This window comes from Saccopteryx leptura, chromosome X (genome assembly GCF_036850995.1).
Source record: "Saccopteryx leptura isolate mSacLep1 chromosome X, mSacLep1_pri_phased_curated, whole genome shotgun sequence".
NCBI classification, from domain to species: domain Eukaryota; kingdom Metazoa; phylum Chordata; class Mammalia; order Chiroptera; family Emballonuridae; genus Saccopteryx; species Saccopteryx leptura.
Window position 1 is genome coordinate 130532207 of NC_089516.1, and position 25897 is coordinate 130558103.

A 25897-nucleotide genomic window follows, 5' to 3' on the forward strand; every position below is an offset into this window, starting at 1 on the left:
GAATTATTATCAATAACTTATGGTACAAGAAGTAAAGGAGGCATTATAACTGTACCTAAAACTCTATAGTTTGACCCTAAGTCAAGTGGACACTTGGTTCTTAAACCTTTTGAGCACTAAATACATTGTCTTATATACAGTAGGCCCTCAATGTGTAAAATATTTGTAGTGAATAACTAAATGAAACATCTTTCATTAATGGTAGAAATTCTTTTCAAAATGCTGGGAATAGCAGTTATAAAATTTCTACATACATTTTGTTTAATCCTTTAAAGTATGTGCTGCTAACCTGCAATGTCGCTTTTCTATTGCTTATGTTAGAAATTGCTCTTATACTTCATAGTTGTTTAATCACTTGATCATTTAGCACATTTGTAGATGACTTCCCTATTGAGTTTGCTCATTTGATTTTCATTGTAGTTTACAGAGCCATCTGTCTAGAGCAGTGGTGTCCAGTAGACTTCTCTGTGACAGAAACATTCTATGTCTGTGATGCCCATAGAGACACATGTATGACTAATAAGCACTGAAAATGTCATCAGCTTGACTGAGAAACTGAACGTTTAATTTTACTCAATTAATACATGGCTTACATTTTTCAAAGCCTCATGTTTCTAGTGGCTACTATATTAGCACAGATATATATATATATATATATACACACACACACACACACACACACACACACTTTACTTTCATTTGGTTTCCCGAACTGTTCTAAGTTTATTTTCTAGGTAAGTGTTCTGATTTCACCAACAGTGTGAGCTAAAACTCTGAAACCTATGGTAAAAAGAATACAAGAGCTAATTGTAAAAATTAACTTATTGGAGGTTAGAAATGTTTACCAAATTACTTGCACAGTTAAGATTCCTAAACTCATTTTTATAGAATTATAAATTCAATGGAAATAATTTTTAATGATAATAATAAAAGCATTTTTTTAAATTTTTTGCACTTATATTTAATGTTAGGTTGCTATACTGAACATACCAGAGACCATTTCTCCTTTTCTAAAGGCAATTTAATTCTAAGTAAGGCAAAACGTATGGTCTAAAGACCCATGAACTAATGCTTGTGTAAGACTGATCCATGTAAATCTTTTGTTCATTTTTAAGCAGCTGATTTAGAAGAAAGTTTTAATGAACATGAACTGGAGCCCTCGTCACCTAAAAGCAAAAAGAAAAGTCGCAAAGGAAGGCCACGGAAAACTAATTTTAAAGGGCTGTCGGAAGATACCAGGTCCACATCTTCCCATGGCACAGATGAGATAGAAAGTAGTTCCTATGTAAGTAGAAACAATGTATTCTTTTTGTTGCACTGCAAATACTTCATTTAAACTGTGTTTAAAGGTAAAATCCATCATTTGAAATATTGGCTAAACTTAAGGTACTAATAGCATATTTTCATAGATGTTTTAAAGTTTTTTTCTCTTTTATGTTTGCAGAGAGATAGATCTCCACACAGGAGCAGCCCTAGTGACACCAGGCCTAAGTGTGGATTTTGTCATGTTGGGGAGGAAGAAAATGAAGCAAGGGGAAAACTGCATATATTTAATGCCAAGAAGGCAGCTGCACATTATAAGTGTATGGTAAGCGTGGTTCATTTGATGTGCTTTTGAACCCAAGTTTTTTGCAAAGCGTTTAGCTAGTAACCAAATATGGTGCTTCCCTGCCCCCAGTGTTAGTGCTTTGCAGTTATAATAGTATATCCTATAATCCTAAATCTTCATACACTTTCCATTTTTCAAAATACAGCCTTGTTTATTTTTATTTTTAATTGATGTTTTTAATTGAATTTATTTGGGTGATATTGATTAATAAAGATAAGAACTGTATCTTTATTCTTTTTATTTATTTTATTTTATTTTATTTTATTTTATTTTATTTTATTTTATTTTATTTTATTTTTTTCCTGAAGTTGGAAACGGAAAGGCAGACAGACAGACTCCCGCATGCGCCCGACCAGGATCCACCTGGCACACCCACCAGGGGGCGATGCTTTGCCCATCTGGGGCGTCACTCTGTTGCGACCAGAGCCATTCTAGCACCTGAGGCAGAGGCCACAGAGCCATCCTCAGCACCCGGATCAACTTTGCTCCAATGGAGCCTTGGCTGCGGGAGGGAAGAGAGAGACAGAGAGGAAGGAGAGGAGGAGGGGTGGAGAAGCAGATGGGCACTTCTCCTGTGTGCCCTGGCCAGGAATCGAACCTGGGACTCCCATACGCCAGGCCGACGCTCTACCACTGAGCCAACTGGCCAGGGCAAGAACTGTATCTTATCTTTGCATCCTTATATATAGGTCTGATATATATATGTATATATATAATCCTTAGATATAGGTCTGACATATATATTATATACAAATATATATTATATAGATGTATGTATCATATATATTATATATTATATAGATGTATGTATTTTTAGACAGAGAGAGACAGACAGACAGGGACAGAAAGACAGGAGAGAGAAATGAGAAGCATCAACTTGTTGTGGCACTTTAGTTGTTCATTCACTGCTTTCTCATATGTGCCTTGACCAGGGTGAGGGCTCCAGCTGAGTCAGGACCTCTTGCTTAAGCCAGCGACCTTGGGTTCAAGCCAGTGACCATGGGGTCATATCTGTGATCCCTCACTCAAGCCAGTGACCTCAGGGTTTCGAATCTAGATCCTCAGCCTTCCAGGCCTCCGTTCTATCCACTGTGCCACTGCCTGGTCAGGTCATAAATATTTTTTAATTAGATTGTATTGAATTACTCATTCCATTTATGATTGAGTTTTAAAATATATATATTATTGCCTGACCTGTGATGGTGCAGTGGATAAAGCATTCACCTGGAGCGCTGAGCTCACTGGTTTGAATTCCCGGGCTTACCTGGTCAAGGCACATACTGGAAGTGACTACATATTACAAGTTGATGCTTCTTGCTCCTCTTCCCTCCCCTCCCTCTAAAATCAATAAATAAAATTATGAGAAAACCACATGTGTGCCTGACCTGTGGTGGCGCAGTGGATAAAGCGTTGACCTGGAATGCTGAGGTCGCCGGTTCAAATCCCTGGGCTTGCCTGGTCAAGGCACATATGGGAGTTGATGCTTCCAGCTCCTCCCCCCTTCTCTCTCTCTCTCTCTCTCTCTCTCTCTCATTCTCTCTCTTCTCTAAAAAAATTAATAAAAGTAAAAAAAATTTAAAAAGAGTCAACCAAAGAATGTATAAACAAGTGAAACAACAAATTGATATCTCTCTCTCAAAGTCAATAAATAAAAATTAAAAAAAAAAGAAAAAAAAAAGAAAACTACATGTGTGTGTATATATCCCTGAGGTTCTTAATCAGAGATGCCAATTAGATTTACCTGGAGGGCTTTTTCCAATATATAAATATATCCCTAAGCCATGCTAAACATGTCCCGTTTGTGTGACAGAAATCTGCAGGTAATACCTGCATCTATGGATGAAAAGTGCCAGTTGAAACTGTTATTTAAAACTTTGTGCAAATGTAAAGTAGTTGAGGTGACAGCATGGCCTTGTTGAAATCAGCATTGTTTAATGAAGTATTGACCCTTGGCCCCACACTGACACCATCAGTTTTATTTCATTCTCTTTATTTTGGGGTATATTTTAATAAAAAATGGGAATATACCATATTTTTCGCTCCATAAGATGCACTTAAAAAAAAAAAAAGATGCACTTTTTCCCCCCAAAAGTGGAAGGGAAAATGCCCGTGCATCTTATGGAACGAAAAATATGGTATTGAATATCTGAATTAATACTTAATAACTAAGGAAAACTTCTTTCTCAGGATATTGAAGGTTACACATTTGTTATGTGTTATCTTTTTTTCCAGAACTATTCTGAATATTAAATGTTCTTGCATTTTTTTTCTTCTAGTTATTTTCATCTGGCACAGTCCAGCTCACCACCACATCAAGAGCAGAATTTGGAGATTTTGATATTAAAACTGTTCTGCAGGAGATTAAACGAGGAAAAAGAATGGTCTGTGGTTATATATTTATTCTATTCAACATTTCTCTCCTGACTTTTTGCTTTAAATATAGAATACATCTCAAATTTATCCAGCCATCAGAAAATTTAATACAAAGTAATTCATATGTTAAAGCACAGTATCTATTTCACATATTTGTAATGTAATAAAGAATACTGTATCCTGAAACTTATTCCTCTTTTTGTGTAACTTCATTACTTAAGAGAATTATACTGAGATTTATATTTCAGCATATTTGAGTCTTTTCAGAAAAAAATGAAAATGTGAATGTAATGCAACTTATTAAGTTTAAAATGTTAATATTGTATAAGATTACCTAAAGAAAAATTTCATATTCCCAATAGAGCATTGAGAACCTTCTGTGTGTTATTCGTTCTTTTTTTAATTAAAGAAAAAAAAAATATATATATATATATATATATATTTTAGAGCCTTCTGTTTAGTTAAAGTTCACATTCACAGTTATGTTTTTTAAACTGTTTATCACAGTTTTAAAGTTTCCTTTCAAATGTGCGTAAGTCTAAGGTTTTAAAGAATTCTGAATCACTAGTAAATAACTTTCTGTAATATCAACATCTTCATTGATCACTTCCTCCACAGTTGATGAATATTTTAATGTCAGTGGAATGCAAACTCTTTTTTTTAAGACAGTAATTATTTCTAGAAATGACTTTACTTTTTGAATTTTTATTGTGAAAAGTTTCCAACATGTCAAAGTTAGACAGACTTGCCACACATGCCAGTCCGTCACCCGGACACATCGTTTTCCCAGAGTTCTGTGGGACCTGTTTCTTTTATGCCTTTTCCTCTTGTTGCTTGAAGTGTTTCAAGGCAGAGCTAAGTCTTCACATCATTTCATCCCTACAGATTTCAGTATGTTTCTCTGTCAAATCTTGACTTCTTCTTACCTAACCACAGTGCAATTACACTTTATAAAATAACAGTGAGTCCTCGGTGTCATTTAGTACCCAGTTTATATCTGTATTTCCCCAGTTGTCTTAAAACAATCTTTTTAAAGTTAGTTGGTGTGAATCAGAACCTAGCGGAAGTTCTTACAGTACATGTGTTTGTTACATATTCCTTTAGTAACTCAGGGCATGCCCTCCTCCCTGTCTTTGTTGATTCTGGCCTTGTTTTGTTGTATGCCATTGGCTTGTTGAAGAAAGTTCATTTATTATCTTGTAGAGTCTCTCTGCACTGTTAAACATAGGGTAAGCACTAGACTATCCCACGTTTTATTTGTCTGTTTGCTTTGGCATGGTACCATCTATTTACCTTACCCCTCTATTTGCCAGATTTTCTGTAAAGTGAAGTTAAATATAAAGTCTTGATTAGATTCAGTTTCCTTTGGGGTGTAAAAATATGTAACTATATCATCCATGTTTTTATAGCAGACAACTCATAGCATCTGATTCCTCCATTGTGACAATTCAGTCTTTCATCTAGTGGTCTCTCAGAAATTGATGATCTTTGTCTGAATCCATTAGAAATTACTTGTTTTTTTCTTTTGGTGGAACTGTGTACTTTTGAAGGTGTGAAGATTGTTGATATTCTGTGTTCCATTTAAATCCAGTTCAGTTTATTAATATTTGATTATACTTTTAAAAATGAAACTTCTTTCAAACAATATGTAGACTAAGAAAGGGGGGAAATCACTTCATCATTTCATACATAGCAATATTGTTGTGTTATATACTAAAGTACAAATTGGGCACTAGGATAACAATTCAGTTCCTTCGATCAACTTACTTCCCTCTGCACTGTTGAACATAGGGTAAGCACTAACCTAGCATTGCCCAAAATGTGCTCCGAAGGACACTAGTCCATCACAATGCTCCCTACGCCTTTCAAAAATAAAAGGGCATCTGGACTTCAGTATGCTGGAGAGCTGTTCACTAAACCCTCCTTCCTGGAGAACAGGTTGTTGGAAGTTCTCTCATCAAGCAATCTGTTTAAAACGAGCATATCTCAAGCTTCTTTCACTGTGGGACCCTTTTGTCAACACTTTTTAATCTCAGAACACTCTTGAGGCAAAGCTGACCTAGGCCAGATTGGGAAGTCTTGAAGAGATTGCAGCCCCTCAGTCTCCCTCTGCCCTTTTTGCCTGCTTGGCAGCGATCTATCTCTGGGAGGCATTGCTTTTCTCATTGCAGGGAAGACAAGAAGTCAGCCACTAAAATGTAGCACTGTATGTTCTTTTTGCATTCGGCAGTATAAGAAATGTTTTACTTAGAGTTTAGATGTCGGATCTCTAATGGTTGGTACAGTTAAAAATGGAAACATCAGGGGATGATTTAATATTAGAAAGTCTATGGAAGTATGGTTTAAATGGCTCCATTATTTAATATATCACCATCTAATAAGTTCAGTGTATTTTTTTCAATAGAAAATTGACTGTTTTCTTTGTAAGATGGAATGTTTGGTTGTAATATGGCTAAAATAGAAAAAAGTGAGATTGCATAAGCTTTGAAATACTGCTTATGATTACTCTTTTTCTTCCCTTAAACAGAAGTGTACACTTTGCAGTCAGCCTGGTGCTACTATTGGATGTGAAATAAAAGCCTGTGTCAAGACTTACCATTACCACTGTGGAGTGCAAGATAAGGCCAAATACATTGAGAATATGTCCCGAGGAATTTACAAGTAAGAGAACAAGTATCTGTTTTCCTAAACTTGTCATTAAGTAACTGCCCTTCAGTAGATGACATTAGTTTACTTCATCATTATTTTTAGGTGGTATTTTAGCAAAGCTTCGAATAACGATGACTCTCTATATAAAATGAGTACTGCAATTAGCATTTTCTCTGACTGCACCTCCCTGGATTAGCATTCATCAACTAGTACTCATTCTGCCTACTATGTTCCAGTATTGTGTCAGTATCTGGGCATATCATAGTGATCCAAACACATACAGACTGCTCCCTCAGGAAGCTTACAGTCAAGGGGGAGAGACATATTACTTAAATGGCCACATAGTGAAGTATACAATTACAAGCTATGTAAGCATTATAAAGGATACATTACCAAGCACTATGAGAACATACAACAAGGGAGACCTAACCAGGTCCCTAACAGGAAAGTGTTCAGGACTTTTCTTAAGGAAATAGTCCTTCAACTGAGCTATGAAGGGTGAAGATGAACATGGGTGTTGGAAGAATGAGACAGAAGGTGCAAATGGGGAAGTGGGTTAGGAGGCTACTCCTTAGCATCCAGGTGAGAATTGTTGGGGGCATAGGACAGGGTTATGAAGATAGAAGCCAAAAGATACTCAGGGAAAAATGATGACAGAATAAACTTGAAGATTTGGGATTACATGTTACCTTCTTTTTTATGGGTCTTCCACAGTGCTGCATTGGGCTAATGTTATTGATGTGCATCTGTAGTGGTTCCATGTATTTATTCGAATGGAGAATACGTTGGTAGGAATCCCTGAAGTTTTGATTTCTCTGTGTAAATTGTGAAGCACTTTCTTACTCTCACATTCTCATGTTAAACAAAGCAGTTTGCATAGTCACCCTGTCATTTGGGTGACTGCATGAGGTGCTAATGCTGTATTATAAAATTTTCAAAAAACTCAAAGGTGATTTTCAAATGAGTTCTATAAAATGTTTAAGGAACACAGATAATTCCAATGTTAAAAGATCCATCCAGCACATAGCAAAAGATGGAAAACCTTTTGGTTCATTCTGTAAAATTTCATAACTATGGCACAAAAATTGACAAAGATAGCATTTAAAAGAAAAACAAAAAAACTATTGTCTCCCCTGTGGTGGCACGGTGGGTAAAGCATTGGACTGGAATGCTGAGATCACTGGTTCAAAACCTGGGCTTGCCTGATCAAGGCACATATAAAAAGCAACCAAGGGCCTGCCTGAACAGGTGGCAGTGCAGTAGTTAGAGCATCAGACTGGTACGTAGAGGACCCAGGTTTGAAACCCCGAGGTAGCTGGCTTAAGTGCAGGCTCATCCAGCTTGAGTGTGGGCTCACCAGCTTGAGGGTGGGGTTATAGACATGATCCCATGGTCTCTGGATTGAGCCCAAAGGTCACTGACTTGAAGCCCAAGGTCGTTGACTTGAGCAAGGGGTCACTTGCTCTGCTTTAGCCCCCCCCCACCAGTCAAGGCACATATGAGAAAGCAGTCAATGAACAACTGAGGTACAGCAATGAAGAACTGATGCTTCTCATCTCTCTCATTTCCTGTCTATCTGTTCCTATCTTCTGTCTCTCTGTCTCTCTGTCTCTGTCACAAAAAAAAGCAACCGAGGAACAACTAAAGTGAGGCAACTATGAATTGATACTTCTCATTTGCACCCCCCATAAAAATCAATAAATAAAATTTTTTTAAGCAAGAGTGGGACAGACAGACAGGACTGGAGAGACATGGAAAGCATCAACTCATAGTTGCAGCACCTCAGTTGTTCATTGATTGCTTTCTCATATGTGCCTTGACGAGGGGGCTCCAGCCAAGCCAGTGACCATGGTGTCATGTCTATGATCCCACGCTCAAGCCAGTGACCTTGTGCTCAAGCCGATAAGCCTGTGCTCAAACCAGCAACCTCAGGGTTTTGAACCTAGGTCCTCAGTGTCCTAGGTGAATGCTCTGTCCACTGCACCGCCACCTGGTTAGGCTATATAAATAAATTAAACATTAAAAATAAACTATAGACCAATCTTATATATCAAAATTCTAAATAAAATATTATAAAATAAAATTTAGTGCTATATCTAACAATTTAAAGACTGTTCAAAATTAGGCAATATATTAATGTGATCTATTATAATTAATAAAGAAAAATTCTATCACCTGATGGTGGATGGTGAAAAGGTATTTGATACCATTCAACACCCATGAGTTTTACAGTAAGTTAACAAGAGTGCTTTTGGTAAGCTGGGAGTCTTAATAGAGTGTTTATGAGAAAACAACAGGAAATAGCTTATTTAGTGTTAAAGTGTCAATGTTTCTTAACCAGGACTGAGCCTCAGAATCACCTGAGGGTGGATACGGCCCTCTTTAGAAATGTTCTTTGCCTGGGTCCCACTCTCAGAGATTTAAATTTAATAAGTTGAGACCCAAACCATGTGTTTTGATGGCTTCCCAGGTGATTTTCATGTTCATCTCTAATTGGGACCCACTGCACTAACATACCCATTCAGATCAGGAACAAGACAAGGCGCCTACTAATATCTCTTTCAGTGTCCTTCTGGAGGGTTAAGCAAGTACAACAAAAAAGGAAAGAAAAATATATAATAAATATTCTGAAGTGCCTGACTAGGCAGTGGCGCAGTGGTTAGATTGTGGGACTGAGATGTGGAGGACCCAGGTTTGAAATCCTGAGGTCGCTGGCTTGAGCACGAGCTCATCCAGCTTGAGCATGGGATCGTAGACATGCCCCCATGGTTGGTGGCTTGAGCCCAAGGTCACTGGCTTGAGCAAGAGGTCACTCGGTCTGCTGTAGCCCCCCGGTCAAGGCACATATGAGAAAGCAATCAATGAATAATAAGACTAAGGTGCCTCAACGAAGAATTGATGTTTCTCATCTCTCTCCCTTCCTGCCTTTCTGTCCCTATCTGTCCCTCTCTGTGTCCCTCTCTGTGTCCCTCTCTCTGTCTCTCTCTGTCTCTGTCACAAAAAATATTGTAAAGTAACAAAAAAAAAACTGTCAGTGTTATTGATATCATTGGCTACTAAGAATATACAAAGGGATCAACTCTGAATTTATTAAACTTAATTGCTTAGTAAGGTTGATGCCTATGAAATGCATTTTTCAAAACAATTCCAGTAATAACTAGTTAGAAATGTAAAAGAGAAATGTCCCCCTCCTACTCCACACACATACATACACTAAGTGTGAAATTTTTCCTTTAAAAAAATTAGCATTTTACAGGGGACCCAGATGAGTGGCAAAATATATTACATTCCTAGATGGAAAGAGTCAACATTGATAGATACCTATTCTCAAATTAATGTATACATTTAATGTAATTTCAAGGAAATTCAAATTTTTGACAGTTGTTTAAAGAGTAGTTGTGGTGTTATTTTTTTATTATCATTAAATTATATAGCAGGAAAGATACAGAGGCTTGAATAAGATAGAAGCTTGTCTCTCTCCTAAAGGACATTGAGAAGAAAGCAATCCAGATGTGGCAGGCAGCTGTTCAGTGCCATTTGGGTCACAGATCACCATTCTTCTACTCTCCCATCTTTGCGGCCTCCTTTCATAGGAAGTGGGAAGAAGTGGGAGCAGGAAAAGGGAAGGAACGAATAGCTGTTCCTCCAGCTGAGTCTATCTTTAATCAGCCTTCTTGGAAGTTACACACACACACACACTCTGCTAAGCTCTCATTTGTCAGAATTTAGTCACATCTCCAAGAGAGACTTGGAAATGTACTCTTAGTTGGTACGTGACTACCCAAATAAAATCTGTTTTAGTACTATGGTGGGGAGGGGTAGAAAAGAGATATTGGGTTAGTCAACTAGTCTTTATTACATACAGTCAAGAAAATTTTGTATGCAATTGAGAGAAGTCTCCTATTAGATATCAAAGCCAATCATATAGTAATTAAAACAGTATGGTACTGGCATAGTGACAAAGGTCACAAGAAACAGATCCATGTCTTTGTTGGATCCTTATAACTCTGGTAGCATTTTGTACCTGGAGAAGGGATCAATTATTCAGTATCTGACATCTATACAATTGGCTCTCCAATTAGAAAATAGTTTGGACCCTTATCTCAGACTGTACCCCCCAAAACAGATGCCAGGTGGATTAAAAATTTTAATCACAAAATACTGAGTATGAAATAATGGATAATTTTTCTATAACCAAGTATATAGAAGGCCTTTTTTTTAGCATGATAGGAAACTCAAGATTTTTATTTGACTACATTTAAAATTACACTATATAAAGAACTCCAAATAATTAAGAAAAATGCAACCCAATTTAAAAATGGACAAAGAACATAAACATGAAATTTATAGAAGAAATAGCCATGGGTTGGTTATAAGCATGTGAAAATCTGTTCAACCTTATTAGTATTTAAGTAAATACAAATTAAAACAAGATCTTAGCAATTTTTGCCTGTCAGATGGGCCAAGATTAGTAGAATTCATATTACCTAATATTAGCTAGGTTCTAAAGACACAGGCATTCTCACTGGATGTTCACATAGAACAGGGGTCAGGAACCTACAGCTCGCGAGCCAGATGTGGCTCTTTTGATGGCTGCATCTAGCTCACAGACAAATCTTTAATTAAAAAAAAAATAACGTTAAAAATATAAAACATTCTCATGTATTACAATCCATTAATTTCCTACCGCTCATGTTCATGGTTGCGGGTGGCTGGAGCCAATCACAGCTGTCCTCCGGAACACCACCACATTTTTATTGGATAATGCGTAACATACACGGGTGGTTGTATGGCTCTCACGGAATTACATTTTAAAATATGTGGTGTTCATGGCTCTCTCAGCCAAAAAAGTTCCCGACCCCTGATGTAGAATATCAACAGGTACAGCTTTTGAGGAGAGCAATTTATCATTGGAGACTGAAGCTTAAAATAATGCCGTTTTGACTAGTCTGTAGGGATTTATCTCAAGAAAGTGAGCGAACAACAGTACAGGGATGTATGTGCCAGAAAGGTCATTGTATTATTGCTAATGATTGCTGCTGTATTCACTAGGGCATCTTAGAATAGTTTCTATTAATGATCAACCAGATTCCCATAGATGACAGCAGTCTACTCAAGACAGGAACTGCAGCTTGCCACCCAAGGCAACATCAAATATTCCTCTGCTGTGGGAGTCCTTGCAGTAATCATTATAGCAGTACAGCTAAGGTCCTATAAGACATGGTCCACAAGAAGCAGGCATGAGATCCTTTTAAGAAGCCTCACACCCCAAAAGAGCCAGCGCCTCATAAGTTAGATGGGTATAGATAATTTTCAGGTTATACTACAAGGAGGACCAAAGATGGCTTTTAACAGAATACAGTCCTTAGAATTCTCCCCATCAAGATAGAGTCCACCAGTTGTGAGGTACCATGGCTTAGTAAAATAGTTGACAAACCTTTTTCGTAGTTATCAATGGAACAGAGTCAGAGTGTTAACCACAGGCGAAATTCTTATGCAGAATTGGGAAAAGATATTTGTTAAAGTTAACCATTTACCCACAATAGCACAATAAAAATAAACTAGAATGTTCATCAGGAGACTTAATAAATTTTAATTCCTGCATTTAGTGGAACACTGTGCACTTAAGGAATTAAGTAGATCCATGTATAGAGTAGTGAAGAGGTATTTCCATGATACAATAAAAGGGGAAAAAGTTGTACATGTACAGAAGATATGTATATGCATATCTAGGAGCATATTCAGTAAACAGCTGTTACCACTTATTCGTTGCATTGGGATGGAAGCAAAGAGGCAATTTTATATTCTTTGCACTACGGTATTTGGATATTTTTTGAATACTATTAATATAAAGTAGCCATTAATATTTTAAAATAACAAGCCCATTTTAAATTTTGTTTATTGAACAGGCATTTTAGAGAGAGAGGAAAGAGAGAGAGAGAGAAACATTAAATAGCCCCACTTATTCATTCTTTCATTGGTTGATTCTTCTATGTGCCGTGACCAGGGATTGAACCCACAGCCTTGGTGTACTGGGACAATGCTCTGACCAACTGAGCTTCATGATCAGGACCCAATAACAGGCCCATTTTAAGCATCTACAATCAGATATATGGAGAATTACCATATTTACATTTTAATTTTATTTAGACATTTTTTAGAGGGAAAAATAGAAACTGTTGTAAGGGAAAAAGACAACATCAGCTTTAATTCTATCACCAGAGATAATAATTTTAAATATTGGAATACTTTTTTTTCAGACATTTGTGTGATTATATATATATATACATATATATATATATGTATATATATAAATAAAAACAAGGTTTTATTATATATACTCTTATATAATGCTTTTCACTTACTATCCCCAAGACGTTTTTTATTTGTTTGTTTTTTACATTAGTTTTATGTCACCATTTTAATGTTTACATAGTATTTCATTTGTATGGATATATCAGGTAGTTTAATTGGTTCCTTTCTTAGACATTTAGGTGATTTTACTTTTTAACTAATAGCAAACCATATTGCAGTGACCATCTTTAAACAAAAATATTTGCACTGGAATCCATGATTATTTGAATTGCTTTTTAAATTTTTTTACATGTGAATTTATTTCTAAAATCTGCTTATAATGTGGGTTCCCAGTTATTTTATCATAGAGACCATTGAGTACAAATGATAGTCCATATGCCTGCAGTAGTTTTCAGGAAAGAAGAATATACAAATAGGAACAGCAAGGATGGATATTTCTGAATGAAGTGGCTTTCTCCTATATGTGGCTTTTTTACCGGGCTCTTCTGGATTCTGAATATATTCATATTAAAAGGGCAAGGGAAGATTATTCAGTGATTCTTTTTATTTTCTTTTAAACTATTTAAATATGTATTTTTAAAAGATTTTATTTATTGATTTTACAGAGAGAGAGCAGACAGGGAGCAAGAAGTATCAACACATAATTGCTTCACTATATTTGTTCATTGGTTGATTGTTGCTTCTGGTTTGTGCCTTGACCTGGCAAGTCCAGGGTCTTGAACTGATGACTTCAGCATTCTAGGTCGACACTTTATCTTCTGTGCCACCACAGGCCAGGCTTAAAATGTTTTTTGGTTTTTTTTATTTTTATTTTGTGAGAGGCGAAGAGGCAGTGAAACAGACTCCTGCATGTGCCTCGACCGGGATCCACCCAGAATGCCCCTACAAGCAATGCTCTACCCATAGGGGCTGCTGCTCCGCTCTTGGCAACTGAGCTATTTTAGCACCTGAGGTGAGGCCATGGAGCTATCCTCAGCAGCCAGGTCCAACTTGCTCAAACCATTTGAGCCTTGGCTGTGAGAGGGAAGAAAGAAAGAGAAGAGGGAGGGGTGGAGAAGCAGATGGTCACTTCTCCTATGTGCCCTGACCAGGAATTGAACCTGAGACTTCCACACACCAGGATGATGCTCTACCACTGAGCAAACCAGCCAGGGCCTTAAATATGTATTTTTTAAATGTCAGTCTCTGACCACAGAATAGTAAGTTCTGTAATAACAGTGATCTTGTTTGACCAGTTGACACTGTAGCCTTGATGTCTAGACTGGTGAAGGACGTGTAAAGGGCCTATGGGAAATAGTCCTTGAGTGAAAAATAATCCCATAAAAAGGTTAAAATTTGTTCTAATGTCAAAGGTCTTATCCTTTTAGATAAAATCTATTATGTCCCTGGCCGGTTGGCTCAGTGGTGGAGTGTCGGCCTGGCGTGTAGGAATCCCGGGTTCAATTCTCGGCCAGGGCACACAGGAGAAGCGCCCATCTGCTTCTCCACCCCTCCCCCTCTCCTTCCTCTCTGTCTCTCTCTTCCTCTCCCGCAGCCAAGGTTCCATTGGAGCAAAGTTGGCCTGGGCACTGGGGATGGCTCTGTGGCCTCTGCCTCAGGCGCTGGGATGGCTCTGGTCGCTAAGGAGCGGCGCCCCCTGGTGGGCATGCCGGGTGGATCCCGGTCGGGCGCATGCGGGAGTCTGTGACTGCCTCCCCATTTCCAGCTTCAGAAAAATACAAAAAAAAAAAACTTATAAAAAACTTCAAAACTATACAAAACTAGAACATTATAACAGCTCCCCATCACAGCCAGTACTAAGTTCTTGCCACAGTTGTTTCATTTATTTATTTTTTTCTTCCTGGGGTATATTTAAGCAGAATCTCAGATTTCTTATCATTTTATCCCTATATATTTTAGTGTACATCTCTTAAAAACATGGATGTTCCTTACCTAATCACTATGCCATTATCATACTTCTTAAAAGTTCTTCACATCATCTCATATTCAGTTCACATTTCCCCAGTTTTCTTAAAAATGTCTCTTTAGACCCGATTTCCTCAAAGTTCGATATATATATATATGAGATTTCTCCATTGCTTTTGACAAATATATCTCTAATTCTCTCATAATACACAGCAATCTCCACTCCATCCTGCCCTCTACCCATACTTGGTAAAGAACTTCAGTAAGTTGTCCTAAAAGTCTTAGATTTATCTGCTTTTCCATGAGGCCATTTGCCTCATTACCCTTCCATATTTCCCATAAACAATAAGTTGTTCAAAGTCTTAATTATATTTAGGTTATATTTTTGGGAGGCTACTTAATAGCTGCACTATGTAGGAGTCTCACTCCTCATATTTAACACATGATTAAAAAACATGTGATTCCCGATGTGCAGTGTCTAAAAAGTACAAATTCTCCATAGTTCTTTAAAAATTATTGAGAATGTTTTGCGAATAAAAAGGTAATGAACAAAACTAGGTCAAAAGTCAGTTGTTATTGTTGCCCTCCCCCCCAATCCCATTCCTGCTTTTATTCTATGCACTTGTTAGAAACTTCTCATGTTAAACTCATTTCAGATCATTTGTGGCAGATGGGTTCCTATGTGAACAATCCTTTATCCATTGCTGACCACAAGAGGGCATCCACTGAAAGTTCTTTAAGAATTGTTCTATCTTGTCATCTTGGGCATACAGTCATGCACCCCCTCTACATCAATATGGTCTGAGAAATGGGTGGCTAGGCAATTTCATTTTGTGCAAACATCAGAGTGCATTTAATCAAACCTAGATGGGATAGTCTACTACACACCTAGGCTGTATGGTATAGCCTATTGATCTGAGGTTACAAGTCTGTACAGTGTGTTACTCTATAAAACAATCAAGATTGAAACAAGCACAAGAGAAAATGATTCAATCAAGAGACACTGAAAACATGAAATGTATGAAGCTAATGCCTATGTAACACAATATACTATTTTATAGCAAACCTTTTTTGTGTGTGACAGAGACAGAGAGGGATAGACAGACAGACAGAAAGGGAGAGAAATGAGAAGCATCAGATCTTCACTGCAGCACCTTAGTTGTTCACTGATTGCTTTCTCATATGTGCCTTGACTGGGGTGGGGGGCTACAGCAGACTGAGTGACTCCTTTGCTCAAACCAGCAACCTTGGGCTCAAGCTGGTGAGCCTTGCTCAAACCAGATGAGCTTGAGCTCAAGTTGGTGACCTAGGGGTTTTGAACCTGGATCCTCTGAGTACCTGTTCAACACTCTATCCACTGCGCCACCACCTGGTCAGACAGCAAACCTTTTTTAATAAGTAGAAAGAGCACACTCTAAAATAACAATGAAAAGTATAGTATATTTAATACAAAAACCAGTAACAGGTCCTGGCCGGCTGGCTCAGTGGTAGACCATTGGCCTGGCGTGTGGAAGTCCTGGGTTTGATTCCCGGTCAGGGCATACAGGAGAAGCGCCCATCTGCTTCTCCACCCTTCCCCTTTTCCTTTCTCTCTGTCTCTCTCTTCTCTTCCAGCAGCCAAGGCTCCATTGGAGCAAAGTTGGCCCAGGCACTGACGATGGCTCCATGGCCTCTGCCTCAGGCACTAGAATGGCTCTGGCCACAAAGGAGCAAGGCCCCAGATGGGCAGAGCATCGCCCCCTGGTGGGCATGCCGGGTGGATCCCAGTCGGGCGCATGCGGGAGTCTGTCTGACTGCCTCCCCACTTCTCACTTCGGAAAAATACCAAAGAAAAACCAACCAAACAAAAAAAACAAACCAGTAACATAGTCTTTTATTGTTATCATTATCAAGTATCATGTAATGTATGTACATAATTGTATGTGCTATATATTTTTTGATTTTTATTGTGATGATTTTAGAGACAGAGGAAGGTAGAGAGACAAACATTGATCTGCTCCCATATGTTCCCTGACCAGGGATCAAACCAGCAACTTCTGCACTTCGGGACAATGCTCTAACCAACTGAGCTATCCAGCCAGGGCCTATATATTTTTTTATATATTTAGAAATTAAATTTAATGGGGTGACATTGATCAATAAGGGTACATAAGTTTCAGATGAACATCTCTATAGCATTTGAGCTATTGATTGTGTTGTGTTACCATTGCCCAAAGTCAAATCATTTTCTGTCACCATATATTTGTCCCTCTTTACTCCACTCCCCCTGGTAACCACTTCACTTTTATCTATGTCCATGAGTCTCAGTTTTATATCCCACCTATGTGTGAAATCATATAATTCTTACCTTTTCTGATTTTCTTATTTCACTCAGTATAATGTTCTCAAGGTCCATCCATGTTGCTGTAAATGGCAATATGTCATCATGTCTTATGGCTGAGTAGTATTCCATTGTGTATATGCACCACGTCTCCTTTATCCAGTCCTCTGTTTGGTTGGCTGCCTTTTTGTTTTGTTGTTGATTTCCTTTGCTGTGCACAAGGTTTTTAGTTTATATAATCCTATTCATTTATTGTTGCCTTTACTTCTCCTTCCTTTGGGGTCAAATTCCTAAATTGTTCTCTATGGACAAGGTGCATAAATTTAGTATCTGTTTTCTTCTAAGTAAGTTATTGTTTCATATCTTATATTTAAGTCTTTGATTCATTTTGAATTAATTTGTGTGCAGGGGGACAAACTGTAGTCGAGTTTCATTCTTTTTCATGTGGCTTTCCAATTTTCCCAGCACCATTTATTGAAGAGGTTTTCTTTTCTCCATTGTGTGTTTCTGGCTTCTTTATCAAAGATTATTTGTCCATATATAATGTGACTTTATTTCTGAGCTCTTGATTCTGTTCCATTGTTCTGTATGTATATTTTTCTGCCAGTACCATGCTGTTTTGATTATCATAGTTCTGATAGTGTAATTTGAAGTCAGGCAGTGTGATACCTCCAGCTTCATTCTTTTTTTCTCAGGATTGCTTTGGCTGTTCTGGGTCTTTTATGGTCTCACTCAAATCCTGTGATGTTTTGTTCTATTTCTTTAAATACTGACATTGGGATTTTGATGGGGATTCAATTAAATTTGTATAATGCTTTGGGTGATTTGGCCATTTTAACTATGTTGATTCTTCTGATCCATGAACGTGGAATATTTTTCTACTTCATTGTACCTTTTTCTTTTTTTTTCTTTTTTTTGTATTTTTCTGAAGCTGGAAACGGGGAGAGACAGACCAGGATCCACCTGGCACGCCCACCAGGGGCGATGCTCTGCTCCTCTGGGGCGTCGCTCTGCCGCGACCAGAGCCACTCTAGCACCTGGGGCAGAGGCCAAGGAGCCATCCCCAGCGCCCGGGCCATCTTTGCTCCAATGGAGCCTTGGCTGCGGGAGGGGAAGAGAGAGACAGAGAGGAAGGAGGGGGTGGGGATGGAGAAGCAAATGGGCGCTTCTCCTATGTGCCCTGGCTGGGAATCGAACCCGGGTCCCCTGCACACCAGGCCGACGCTCTACCGCTGAGCCAACCGACCAGGGCTTCATTGTACCTTTTTCAATTTATTTTAATCATGCTTTGTAATTTTCAGTATATAGGTCCTTCATATCCTTTGTTCAATCCTAGGTAGTTTTTGTTGTTGTTGCAATTATAAAAGGAATTTTTTTCAATTTATTTTCTGAAGTTTCATTGTTAGTGTGTAGGAAAGCAGTAGACTTCTGTATAATAACTTTGTATCCTGAAACTTGGCTGTATTATTGGTCTATTGTTTCCAATAGTTTTTTGGTGCAGTCTTTGACATTTTCTATATACAGGATCATGTCATCTGCAAAAAGTGATACCTTTACTTTTTCTTTCCCGATATGGATGCCTTTTATTTCTTTCTTTTGTCTGCTCTTGCTAGGACTTCCAGTATTATTTTGAATAAGAGTGGAGAGAGTAGGCAGTCTTGTCTTCTTCCTGATTTTAGAGGAAAAGTTTTCAGTTTTTTCCATTTAGCATGATGTTAGCTGATGGTTTGTCACCAATGGCCTTTATTATGTTGAGGTATTTTCCTTCTATACCCATTTTATTGAGAGTTTTAAACACAAATGGATGTTGTATTTTATCAAATGCATTTTCTGCATCTATTGATAGGATCTATATTTTTATATGACCGGCAGCATAGTAGTTTTTTTTTTTTTTACATAAGCATCAGTACAAACGCGTGAAGAATGTGTTATGGTATGATGTTATGACGGGTGTGATGTCATTGGGCGATTGAAAGTTTTCAACTCATTATAATCTTATGGGAACACCTTTCTATATGTGGTCTGTCATGGACCTAAACATTGTTATGAGGTACATAATTGTAATTGACCTAAAAGTTAGCTCAGATCAGCATACTTTATGCTTGAGCAGGTGGTGATGCAGTGGATAGAGCATCAAACTGGGACACAGACAACCCAGGTTTGAAACTCTGAGGTCACTGGCGTGAGCACAAGGTCGCTGTCTTAAGTGTGGGATCATACACACGACCCCATGGTCACTGGCTTTAGCCCAAGGTTACTGGCTTGAGCAAGGGGTCACTTGCTCTGCTGTAACCCCACGGTCAATGCACATATGAGAAAGCAATCAATGAACAACTAAGGAGCCGCAATGAAGAAGTGATGCTTCTTATCTGCCTCCTTTCCAGTCTTTCTGTCCCTATCTGTCCCTCTCTCTGTCTCTTTCTCTGTCTTTGTCACAAAAAAATATAAGAGAAGTCCACCTTTTGATTATGGGTGGGGTAGTTAGGTGTAAAAAAGTATCGGTGCGTATACATTAAAGTGGCCTGTGTCTGGTCCAAAATTGCCTGCTTTGCTATTTTCATTTAAAAATTTTTGATTATACAATTTATATATCCAAATAAAATGTTCTTAGAGCTACATAGTATCAAAGTATGTCTTCAGAGATTGCTTTTTCTTCAAAGAGAGAAAGAAGGAAATACTGACAGGAAGGGAGAGAGATGAGAAGCAGCAACTCATAGTTGGGGCACTTTAGTTGTTTGTTGACTGTTTCTCATATGTGCCTTGATGGGGAGGGCTCCAGCCGAGCCAGTAACACCTTGCTCAAGCGGATCATGTCTCTGATCCCATGCTCAAGCCAGTGACCTTGCGGTTTTGAACCTGGGTCCTCAGTGTCATTGATCAATGCTCTAGCCACTGCACCACCACCTGGTCAGGCAATTATTTTCTAATTTTAAAGGGGAAACCAATCTGGCCGTCACCACCACCCTAGGCAAATGATCAAACAACATCAGTAAAATAGAGTATTCTGTAATTTCATGCCTCCTGAAGTATGTAGGGTCGATCTAGAAAGTCTCCCAGACTAACAAAATAACATTGAACCTCTAGCTAACCAAGCCCTTAGGCTTTGTTTCCAATTTATAGGAAATATGGTATGAGGGAGAACCAAATAAAACAGCACCACAGTTAGACAAATCCAACATATGGTAAAACTGATAAGGTATCTGATCTAACTCTTCCAAAAAGAGTATCACGGGGAAAAGATTTGGAAGAACCAATCTCGATTTAAAGAGACATAGCAAAAAAGTAAATAAAAAAGCCATAACCAAATACAGTTTTAGAAAACTCAGGTGATTCAGAAAGTCATTTTAATGAAGACCAGGACACTAATGATGAAAAGACATGTGGAGAGGTTGAATCAAATTGTTGCATGAGCCCTGGCCGGTTGGCTCAGCGGTAGAGCGTCGGCCTAGCGTGCAGAGGACCCGGGTTCGATTCCTGGCCAGGGTACACAGGAGAAGTGCCCATTTGCTTCTCCACCCCTCGGCCGCGCTTTCCTCTCTGTCTCTCTCTTCCCCTCCCGCAGCCAAGGCTCCATTGGGGCAAAGGTGACCCGGGCGCTGGGGATGGCTCTGTGGCCTCTGCCTCAGGCGCTAGAGTGGCTCTGGTCGCAACATGGCAACACCCAGGATGGGCAGAGCATCGCCCCCTGGTGGGCAGAGCATCGCCCCTGGTGGGCATGCCGGGTTGATCCCGGTCGGGCGCATGTGGGAGTCTGTCTGACTGTCTCTCCCTGTTTCCAGCTTCAGAAAAATGAAAAAAAAAATTGTTGCATGAAATCTGAGCAGAAATCTATAATATATATAGCGAAAGAATATAATTTCCTGAAATGTGCTTTTAAATAATGCCTCTGAAACGATATAGAATTTGATTTTTTTTTTTTTTTTGTATTTTTCTGAAGCTGGAAACGGGGAGAGACAGTCAGACAGACTCCAGCATGCGCCCGACCGGGATCCACCCAGCACGCCCACCAGGGGCGACGCTCTGCCCACCAGGGGGCGATGCTCTGCCTCTCCGGGGCGTCGCTCTGTCGCGACCAGAGCCACTCTAGCACCTGGGGCAGAGGCCAAGGAGCCATCCCCAGCGCCCGGGCCATCTTTGCTCCAATGGAGCTTTGGCTGCGGGAGGGGAAGAGAGAGATAGAGAGGAAGGAGGGGGTGGGGATGGAGAAGCAAATGGGCGCTTCTCCTATGTGCCCTGGCCGGGAATCGAACCCAGGTCCCCTGCATGCCAGGCCGACGCTCTACCGCTGAGCCAACCGGCCAGGGCCTTGATTATTTCATCTATATACCTTAACATTGACATTTTCAAGTTGGATGAAAAAAGACTTAAGTTTTTTTTATTTTTTAATTTCAGTTGACTTTCAATATTATTTTATATAAGAAACTTTGTTTTTAATTTTATTGGGAAATATGAGGAATTGCTTTATACTCAGGTGTATGTGATAACTTTCATCCTAAAGCAAAGTTTTTATTTCAGGTGAACTTTTAATATCTCATGAATAGAGTGCTTTCCTATCTTTTAGACAGAAAGGAATCTGTAAGTCATTGTGAAGTGTTTTTGAAGTGTGAATGAGGAAAAGCATATTTTAAATGGGTACCAACCTCATCCACTAATGACATAAATATATTCTCATGAACAGTGGCAACACATTTTGAGATTTTTATCTTTCATCATTGTAGACTATATTGTAAAAATCATAGTGGAAATGATGAGAGAGATGAAGAAGATGAGGAACGAGAGAGTAAAAGCCGGGGAAAATTAGAAATTGAACAGCAACAACTAACCCAGCAGCAACTGAATGGAAACTAGGTATGACAGTTAATTATATTAGATCTGTTGTCAGAATACAATACAAACTGATAAAATCCTGTTGAACTAATGATGTGCAGTATGATTTTTTTAATGCTATTATGTTTAGCATGTTACTAGAATGCCGAGGATTGTGTAAGCTTGCATAGTTTTTTTAACTAGCTGATTTTGTAATAGTAAAAACAGCCTATCTTCTTTATCAATAAATGTAGTCAGAATGTCAAATCAGTAAGATATTCTCGCTCCTCAATAACATTATATTTATTGTGTTTCCCTCAAGCATCTATTTTACATTTTTTTATCATCTTTTAAACAGGTTCATGGGACAGAGTTAGAAAACTGGGAATGAATAAGACATCCATAACTGCTATTCTCTTTTCACTGTTTTCTAAAATCAAAAAGGGTTTGTAACTTTTTACTGCCCAACTCTTAAATCCTTCATTGACCTGCCTAAAAATGTCTTGTTTTATGAGCTTTCTTCAGTAGATGGCATAGTTTGACATGTTGATATTACATAGCTGTTGTTTGCAGTTTCTGGGAAGCAATTGAAACACTGTTTCCCATGTGTAGAGTGTCAACAGTTAACGCAGACATTGAAATGAAGTAAGCTATATTTCTGGACTGAACAAAGTTCTGTTTAGAGTATCTAAGTTTGTTTAGTGGATTCATACTCAAGGGAAAGCATAAACAAATTTCACTTTACAGTGCAAACATGCCTCTGGTTGCAACACATGGGAACTTGTGAATTTTTTTTTCACACTCAAGTAATGGAGGCTAGAAATGAAGAGAACTTTCTTTTTCTCTTGGCTTTGACAGCAGATGCTAAAAATTTCTTCCAAGAAATGTGCTAAAGCATTTTATTTGGTTCCTGGTAAAGTTGTTCTTCCTGACCAGCATGGACTTGGGCAACTGGTCATTATAAGCTATGAGCTCTAGTGCTTATGCCAAAATTCTCTTGACAGTAAACCTCTTCTTCTTTCATGTTATATAAAGAGCTTCTAGCAAAATGATCGGATCCTTTCAAGTTTAAACTAACATTTGGCAACAACAAATTAAAACTCTTTAAGATTTTAAGGGTTACCACTCACTCACGAAAGGACTTGAGCCACCGAGTCTGCAGCCCGTTCCTCTCAAGTGCCGTGTTGTGTGGAACACTTCATATACTGGCCCAAGTGTGGAAGGAGATCTCATGTGCTCTAGGAGTAAAAAGCAGTCTTTGCATAAAGCAGTATTTATTTTTACTTTTGTGACCACTATTTTAGAAACTTTATTTAATATTTTGAATGTTTTCATTCATTGCTTTGCTTATCTATTAAATAGGCTATTGTCCCTACTTTTCCTCTGGTAGGGATCAGTGTTGTTTTATGGATCAACAGAATTGTTTCTCAAAACCTAAGAATCTGGCTTTTTAGAAGGGATTTTCACACTGGCATTTCTAGTTAGTGATTTTTCTTCCATTTATCTTCTGAAGCACATTTATGTATTTCTTTATGGCAAAACCAAAAACCTTTAGTTGTGGTATGCCTGATATTACTGTAGCACCTCATTATCAAGGATAGGGATTCTGATTTCTGAATCAGTTACCCTACCACATTAAAGCAAATTAGCAAACGAGAAAGAATTGTGTTAACTTGCCTGTACATCAAGATATTTTGTATCTTATGTAAAAGCATTTTTAAAATGTAACAGGTGGAAAATTACACTGTGTTTAATGACTGATTTTTTTAAACTTCTAGTTCCTTAAAGACACATTTATCAAGTGTGTATTCACACATTTACTTAAAATAAGGGTCTCGTTGATTGCTTTATTTTTACCCTATGTTATGATGTTTAAAAGGAAACTAGCTTTAGTAGTGGTTGCTCCTCCATATGTTTTTCTCTTCCTGCTCTGGATAGGCCATTGCGTTTCTTTGTATGTATGTGATGCCTTTTCCAGATTCCCCGTGACTTGAAGTGCAACGACAGATCTAGATGTTTGTTTACCAAGCTCTGTGACTTTTCCCAAAGGATCTGTGCTTTATTTCCTACAACAGCTTGAAACCTGTTCTTTTAAATCTTGGACTCACTGTGTCTAGGTCGTTTGTACATCATATGTCATCGGTTTACTCGTGAACTGACAGAGTACCTTCATTTTTGGACAACTACTGTAATGTTTTTTAGGGAAAATGGAAGGTGCCGGGGTAATAATGAGCAGTCAATAATCACATACTGAACTTCAAATACTATAGCTGTCAGCTGATGGCTTTGTTATGTAATCTAGTGTATAATTTTGTATGGGTTTCTTCAACCCTTTCTCTGCCCCTAGCAACCAGAATAGCACTTTACCTTTTGGTTGGCTAGGTAAGTGGCTGGCTACCTATTTTTCTCACTGTGGTGTGATTGGCTAAATAGTCTGTCATTAAAAATTGAAATGTAAATTGAAGTCACATGAAAAATCACCTTTGGTTGTAAACCTCCGATATTTTCATTTTCTATCCATATTTGTCACATGCTGAGTAAAAGTGCCTTACAATGTAAAAATTGTACAGTACTGATGTTCCCAAGTAGCATCATCATCTTCTGGGTAGTAATTACATTGTGGTATGAATATTTAGAAACATGGACCTCAGCAGTGTATTTACTGTTCATCTCTTCAATCCTTAACTGTAGTTGTAATAAGCATGACATTCTTTGATGAGTATATAACATTTACATCATTTCAAAAAATACTGCCATGACTGTTTTATGCATATTTTAGCTTGAAATTTTGAAGCATCTTTTCTTTTCCCTTTCTTTTCCTATTTTTGTTTTGTTTTTGTTATTGATGTTAAACAGTGTAATCTTTGCAAGCATATATTGAAGATTATTCTGGAGCATTTATTGCCTTACCAGAAATGTTAGTAAGCAATGTTCTTTAGAGTAGAAAGATAGACTTGAGTTTCTATACTTTAGTAAGAGCTCTTTGTTCCTGGGGGAGGGGGGGGTCGAGGTGAAATTTTACTTTCATCTCAGTTTATTAAAAATCCACAACTGAGATACATTTTATTTCAAAAATCAGTAATTTTAATATTTCAGATAGTACTTACTCAGGAGTACATGCTACTCAAGATATTAAGAGAATAACAAGCTATGTAGATCTACTGTTGGATCAGAATCTATGTACTTGAACAAATGTGTGAATCTTAAATATGTCAAAGCAAAAGAAAAGTGTTCTTCTAGAATGTTGCTTTTTTAAAAAGCACTAAAGTTAGACCAAGGTATACAGTTTTGTTCTAACAGACATTTAGGTTAATTGTAAAGATAAGGAATGCATTATGGGTCAAAATCAAACATTCCTCTCATGTTATGTATATTTTGTTCCTGTTATATTGGCTTTATTTTCAAAATTGTAGTTTGTAGTATTAGTTTCCTTTTATTGGTATTGCATATACTATTCATTCAATAAATGAGTTATGACTTTCATGTTTGTATGTATGTCTTTTTTTATGAAAGGGTATGTAATGAAGCTTATTTGTAACAGCAATAGTATTGTGGTCATTTTAGTCTTTTTTAATTGCAAGGTGAAATGCCTACTTGGTTTAAAACTTCTTAAACAAGTAGGAGAGAAAAGTGTGAATTTGAGTTCAGTTCAAATGTTCACAACATAAAAGGTTTTATCACTGGAGAGAAGCAGCAGTCTTCCAAGTATAATAGAACTACATTACATCTTGGTTCTCTTATTATATGATTCAGATACCTATGACCTAAATCACATCCTGTAGAACTTAGTTAAAAGGTGATTTTTGAAAATAAACCCAAACTCCTAGTGTATTTAATCTGATTCGTAATAAGGGTGCAGGATTAATATCTTTGTCATAGCCTGACCTGTGGTGGCGCAGTGGATAAAGCGTCAACCTGGA

The 25897-nt window shown here is 38.0% G+C and overlaps 1 protein-coding gene across 3 annotated transcripts in view; it reads left to right on the forward strand.

Annotated features, from left to right (window-relative positions):
• Positions 1 to 25460, forward strand: part of PHF6 (PHD finger protein 6) — a 66429-nt gene extending 40969 nt beyond the window's left edge. Inside the window, exons 6-11 of one of the 3 annotated variants that reach the window (XM_066357195.1) lie at positions 1116 to 1285; positions 1445 to 1588; positions 3886 to 3990; positions 6510 to 6643; positions 21890 to 22019; positions 22336 to 25460. In XM_066357195.1, the coding sequence (XP_066213292.1) occupies positions 1116 to 1285; positions 1445 to 1588; positions 3886 to 3990; positions 6510 to 6643; positions 21890 to 22019 (683 nt within the window). In that variant the 3' untranslated portion in view covers positions 22336 to 25460. Of the gene's footprint in view, positions 1 to 1115; positions 1286 to 1444; positions 1589 to 3885; positions 3991 to 6509; positions 6644 to 21889 lie in introns of all 3 variants that reach the window. The other 2 variants (XM_066357196.1, XM_066357197.1) reach the window with 2 other exon arrangements.
• The last annotated feature ends 437 nt before the right edge of the window (positions 25461 to 25897 follow it).